The sequence below is a fragment of the Diceros bicornis genome, assembly GCF_020826845.1.
Source record: "Diceros bicornis minor isolate mBicDic1 chromosome 13 unlocalized genomic scaffold, mDicBic1.mat.cur SUPER_13_unloc_1, whole genome shotgun sequence".
NCBI classification, from domain to species: Eukaryota; Metazoa; Chordata; class Mammalia; order Perissodactyla; family Rhinocerotidae; genus Diceros; species Diceros bicornis.
In genome coordinates, this window is record NW_026690866.1 from 8,702,602 (window position 1) to 8,708,762 (window position 6,161).

The 6,161-nt window shown below is 41.8% G+C and overlaps 1 protein-coding gene across 1 annotated transcript; it reads right to left on the reverse strand.

Annotated features, from left to right (window-relative positions):
• Nucleotides 1-485: 485 nt before the first annotated feature.
• On the reverse strand, nt 486-4,522 carry LOC131401649 (centromere-associated protein E-like). Its single transcript, XM_058536898.1, has 5 exons — nt 4,388-4,522; nt 2,981-3,072; nt 844-933; nt 607-725; nt 486-509 (listed from the first exon to the last, which is right to left on the reverse strand). The coding sequence occupies exons 1-5, from the start codon at nt 4,450-4,452 to the stop codon at nt 486-488; spliced, it is 390 nt and encodes a 129-aa protein (XP_058392881.1). The 5' UTR covers nt 4,453-4,522.
• Nucleotides 4,523-6,161: the final 1,639 nt, after the last annotated feature.

Consider the following 6,161-nt stretch of genomic DNA (forward strand, 5'->3'; position numbering starts at 1 on the left):
AGAGATCATCCAATTACGAAAACCTATTACTGAATGCTTATGTGCTCTTATTAAACAGTAAAATATTCTTTGAGAAGTTATCTTTGTAAAATAAACAAAAAACAAAACAAAAAAAGCCCCTATGGTTCTACATCGAGAAAATTAAACACAAATATAAATGCATTGTTTTGGAAATAATGAAAATATAGTATTATAGCATTAGAAGAGGAGAGTGCCTAGCCCAACTCTCTAAGCTTAAAATAAAACCCTACCAATAGATGTTCAAATAAGAACCTTAAAAATCATTAGGTTGCCTATCCTGGTCTCCAAACCATATCTACTCTCTCCTGCTCCTTAATGATCACTGGCAGATATTCAAAGGCAGTGATAAGACTTCTTGTTTCTCAATGCCCACTTTTTGGCAGGCGTATTACTGCTTCAGGATGCAAGGGAAAGAATGAAAGAAGTTTAAGCTCTATATAGTCAGTTTGTGGGGAAAAGTGAATCTATGCTCTGCCTTTCTTCTTTCCCTGTGGATAACCAAGAGAGAACTGTAAACATACTTCCTTTCACCATGAGAAGACATTACTACTTTTACCTGTATGTACTAGAAATTTAGCTACTTACCTTCTTCACTTTGTTGAAAATGTCATGAATTGCCCTGGGGATTATTCCTAAATCATCTTTGGAACCGATCATGGTATATGTTTTGCCTGAAGCAGTCTGCCCATAGGCAAATATAGGACCTGCAGAAACAAAACAGACACACGCAAGAATAAAAATGAATCTAGAGTGTGTAAAACTATCAATACTGTTGAACAGACACCCAAGACTTAATAAAGCATTTCTGCAGTGAATACAAACCATTGTAGCCTTGCATGGCAGAGTCTATGATTGGTACTGCTATTTCTTCATACACATTTTCAGTCGATTCATTATTGAGAAAGACACGATCTAAAAAAAAACAAAAACACAGAAGTTAAAGCAAACAAATCAACTATGCATTCATTCTGAATTAGTAGTTGCCCAAAGAAATAAAATTGTCAGAATATGGTATGATAAAATATTTGTCACACTATTTTCTTCAACTTAGTAGTCCTCTGAAAATACACTTCTCTATAAGGTAAAGTGTGTTGGTTCTCACACACAAAAAAACACAAGTCAGTTATCCTATGTGTTTTCAAGACGGAGTAAGACATAGTGGCTGAATGTGGGGTCTGGAATCTGACTGTCTGCGAATCTTGGTTCTGCAAGTAAGTACAAGCTGTGTGACTTTGGGCAAGGTGGTTGATCTCTCAGTGCCTAAATTCCCTAACCTGTAAAATGAATACATATTATCTTCCTTATAGAATTACTGTGAGCATATGGTTAATACTCGGGAAATGTGAACTATTACTATTCTTTGAGAAATTTTAGTGTTTATACCATGTCTAGCAAGAAGGCCTGGCTCAAACTAAACCAGGAAATGCAGACATTTGGAAGAAAAGTACTGAACGAAGCTGAGGTGGTACAGAGAATGGCCGGTTGGCTGGCTGCTGAAGGCTGGGTTTAGGGCAGCATTTGCACTGATGAATCCACTAGTCCAGGATGCAGTTTCTGTTTTTGTCAGCGCCATCAGGAATGGACCATTCTTTCAGTGGTGGCCTCACATTAGAAAGCTTACAAGAATGGATTTGTAAATCAGGAGGGAAATGTACGGACCATCTTGAGAAACTCAGTGATGACACTGCTCGCACCATGACCATATATCTGCCCTTGTAGGTGGAACCATATGGAGAGCCAAAGTGCCATTGGAAAGCTGTTGGGGTCCTGATTTCAGAGCAAGGACAGATGGCAGGATTATTCAGGTCTCAACGCCAACAGCTTCAGAGAGGTGGGTGAGTCCAAATCCTTTGTGAGCATGAACAGCCACTGACAACCTATAGTACTTGAGTCTGAATGCCTGTGTATCCCTTGTTCTTGGTTTTCTAATCTCTGGCACACACTGTTTTACCTTTTTAAAAATTATGTTGATACTATCAAATAGTCTTTTAGCAGGAATCATTTTTTAACCTATACATCTTTGCTCCAAAGCCTTATATGCTGGGTTTCTAGTGTAACACTAACTCGACAACCTAAGCACTCGTACTCCTAAGGTTGTTGAGAGGACCTCACTGTCCTCTACGGTGCCTAAGTGGAAACATGGTAGTGTGGCTGGAACATAGATCTGACTCCCCCATCTGCTGGCTGTGTGACTTGTGTATCAGTTCCTCATTAAAATGGGAAGGTACATACTGCACAGGCTGGTTAGGAGAAATAAATGAGTTAATATACATGAAGTGCTTAGAATGGTGTCTGGCACATTGTCAGCACATATATGTGTGTGAAATCAATACACAAATCAGCCTAGCCAATGTTGAGGGCCTCCAAGTCCCTTTCTCCCAGCTGGTTCTCACTCATCCTGCAGGCTCCAGGGTAAGTGGTATCACTTCAGACACCTAGACTATTTAGACCGCCTGCTACAAACTCCCACAAAGCTATGTCATCACGAGTGTAATTAGTTGTTGAAAGCCTTTCTTCCCACCATATGATAAGCTCCACAAAAGTGGTGGTAAGTCCCTGCTGTATTCTAGCAAAGAAGGAATATCTTCACTATTTATTCTGTCAAGAGTTTTCCTGAAAATAATTGTGGAAAGAATATACTAAACTGAAACATCTTAAAGATGACTCGACATTAAGCAACAAATTTTGGGCTTACAGAGTCTTAGGCCACAAATACACTAACAAATAAGAGGAACAATGTTAGTTTCAGTCATAAGGCACTATGACTATAATCGTGTTTTAAATATCAATTTATTACCTTACTTATCATATATGATAAACAATTTTTTAAAATTTCCACTGAAGGAGTTTACAGAAGGCTTAGTCTGATCTTTAATGACAAATACAGTATTATTGAAAAGCCTTTTGTACTCAATAGAAAAGAATAATACGTTAACGTTTGATGCTATTATAAGCTTACCAAAATTGAAGGATATACTTCCATCAACTTGATAAATAGTATTATTGTCAGTTTTCCAGTGATCTTGCATAGCCCCTCCAAGAGCTTCTTTCCTAAAAGAATAAAAACAGTGCATTTTAATACAACTGGTTTTGAAGTCATGTTACATGAAAGAGAATTTAAAAGATTTCATATTCTGAAGAATATTTCAAAAGATCTTAATGACCTATACTATATACAAGAGCAATGTGGAAAGTCCCCCGTTGAGGGTTCAGCACTTTTAAGTGGGGCTTCAGCGACCTCCTGCCCTGTCATGGGCCTTTCCTTGGGAAGCTCTCCACTCCCCTCCCCCTACCTAGTACTGGCCACTGAAGAGAGACATTCAAATCCAACTCCAATTATGTCCTTCCTGCTTAACATCTTTCAAAACCATCTGAAATCCTTAATATGGCACATGAGACTGGGATCATGTTTATTTCTCTCTTCAACCTTATCTTCCTCTAACTTCCTATATACACCCTAACTCCATACAAATCAACTATCTGAAGGTTCCCCCAAGATAACAGATTCAATCCCTCTGTGCCTGGAATACCCTGGCTTACCTTTCCTACAAGTAACTTAACTATTCTTTCATTCCTGAAAAGTGTCAGGAGTTTCCTGACACCAGCCCTGCCCCTTTCCCCACATTGTTATCTAACAGAAGGACTCATGAGCCCTCAGCAAACACTCTCCACCTGCCTGTCATAGCACTTGTCACGATGTATTGTAATGGTTTCTTTATGTAGCTGTCTTCTAATGCATTAGATAATGAGCTCCTGAAAAATAGGAAATTCCTCATCTGGATATGCTCATTTATTAAACACTCTAATATTTAACACATAATTCTCAAACAGAAAAATGTGTTTGTATTCTTGGGGAGGGGCAGAGATTAGAGAAGCAAAAAGCCTTCATTTCTTCCCGTTCCCCAGGGCAACAACGGTAGTACCTACACTGTACCAAAAAAAAAAAAAAATGGACTTCAATTCTGATAAATCTCAGTCCTTCAACATTCTGCATGCTGAATTCAGCCATTGACTGTGAAGTCTTGAGCGCCTTCTGAACCCAGTGCAACAAGACAGACTCGGCCTTGTTGTCAAGGACACAGTAGAGGGGGAGACAGCCTAGTGCACCAGGACCACCTGTGAGGAGCACCAGAAGCTCTTTCCCACAGGTGTCCCTGATGGGAGGGGTGAGCAAGCGGGGGCAGGGTCACGGGGGTGGGGGCCTGAGTTACAGCGGAGTCAAGCGAATCCCACAGCTGGACCCTCCAACCCCTCTTTGTCACTGTACCAAGAAGGAAACCATGCAAGGCTGTGCGGGAATGGGTGGCGAGGAGCAACTCCTCAGCTCGGGGCTGCCGCGGGGACCTGGCCGGGTCGTGCCGCCTACCTGCTGAGGGGCCGCAGGCGCACGCAGACGGTGATGGCCTTCTCCTCCGCCATCCTGCCGGCCATCCTGCCTTGAACGGGAACTGGTCCAGATGCCGCGCTGCAGCTGCGGAGCGCCAGGCCTCCCCGCTTAAAGCTTTCAATTTCCACAACGCCGCGTTTGAATGGGCTGCCGCCTCCTGATGCTTCTCACCTGCAGCGCATGCTCAGCTAAAGGGGGCAGGGGGGTTCAAGGGTCTGGAGATAGCTCGCTAGGGGAATGCAGAGAGCCGCTATCCCAGTAATAGCAGAAATTGCTGTCACCTGCTGAAAGCCACTGAAGGGCAGGCAGCCATTTACAAACACATCCTCCACCGCACCCTTCAAGAGTTTGCAATCTGTAGAAAAAACAACGCAGAAAACTTTTTCACTAACAAAAGAGAATTATGACATTTAAACAATCACACTTTATTTTTTAATTAAAAAGAGTCAAACGACGAGTTGCAAGTCACTACCCAGCCCAGAAACATAAGAAACTTGTGCTCTTTAGAAACTCTGAGATTTAGGTTTCTCCTCTTGCTTTCTTTTTCTTGAAACTCCTGTTTCCCTTGGCTGTCAGTTCCTGAAAGGTTGACTTAGGAAAAGAATTAGCGAAGAATGGAAAAACTCACTTAGTAATGAGCTGAAACTTTTATTAGCGGAAGTGGGAAAGTGATTCTAAATTCTTTCCCAGAAACAGTGCTTGATTTTCTTTGTTTTAAAGATTTTTTAATTTATTTATTTATTCCCCCCAAAGCCCCAGTAGATAGTTGTATGTCATAGTTGCACATCCTTCTAGTTGCTTTATGTGGAACTCGGCCTCAGGATGGACGGAGAAGTGGTGCCTCGGTGCACGCCCGAGATCCGAACCTGGGCCGCCAGCATCGGAGCGCGCGCACTTAACAGCTAAGCCACGGGGCTGGTCCTTCCTTTGCTTTAAATATGCATCACAGTAAAGTATTACGTATTCTAGAGGAGATTTCATTTTCTTTCAGTCCTTTTCTTAGTTGATTTAAGATGCATCAAGAATTACCTCCTTTCAGGGTCCGCCCGGTGGTGCAGCAGTTAAGTGTGCGTGCTTCACTTCGGTGGCCCAGGGTTCACATGCTTGGAACCCCGGGCAGGCACCAATGCACCGCTTGTCAAGCCATGCTGTGTCAGTGTCCCATATAAAGTAGAGAAGATGGGCACAGATGTTAGCTCGGGGCCAGTCTTCCTCAGCAGAAAGAGGTAGACTGGCATCGGATGTTTGCTCAGGGCCAGTCTTCCTCACAGACAAACATTTTAAAAAAGAATTATCTCCTCTCCCTCACCAAAAACATGACCTGCAGTTACTAATAACGGTTCATTATTTAGAGGAGTAGAGAAGTCTATTGATTCAATAAAACTATTTTGGAGGGTAATTTTGCAATATCAATAAAATATGAAAGGCACGTGTATGCCAGCAATTCTAAGACTTTATTTATAGATATATTTGAAGTGATGAAATCCCGCCATTTGTGACAACATGGATGGGCATTGAGGGTATTATGCAAAGTGAAATAAGTCCGAGGGAAAAAGTCAAATACCATATGATCTCACTCATTAAGTAGTAGATAATAACAACAACAAACAAACACATAGAGACAGAGTTTGGATTGGGGGTTGCCAGAGGGGAAGGGGGGAGGGAGGAGGGGGAAACGGATAATTTGGCACATGTGTGTGGTGATGGGTTGTAATTAGTATTTGGGTGGTGAACATGATGTAATCTATGCAGA

What these genes read in the sequence shown, in the direction of transcription:
- LOC131401649 (XM_058536898.1), bottom strand. Translation starts at nt 4,452, where the DNA reads ATGGCCGGCAGGATGGCGGAGGAGAAGGCCATCACCGTCTGCGTGCGC. An exon ending in CGCCTGCGGCCCCTCAGCAG is followed by an intron (nt 3,073 to 4,387) that starts GTAGGCGGCACG and finishes TTATTCTTTTAG; the next exon opens with GAAAGAAGCTCTTGGAGGGG. An exon ending in TTTTCAACAAAGTGAAGAAG is followed by an intron (nt 510 to 606) that starts GTAAGTAGCTAA and finishes GGTTATCCACAG; the next exon opens with GGAAAGAAGAAAGGCAGAGC.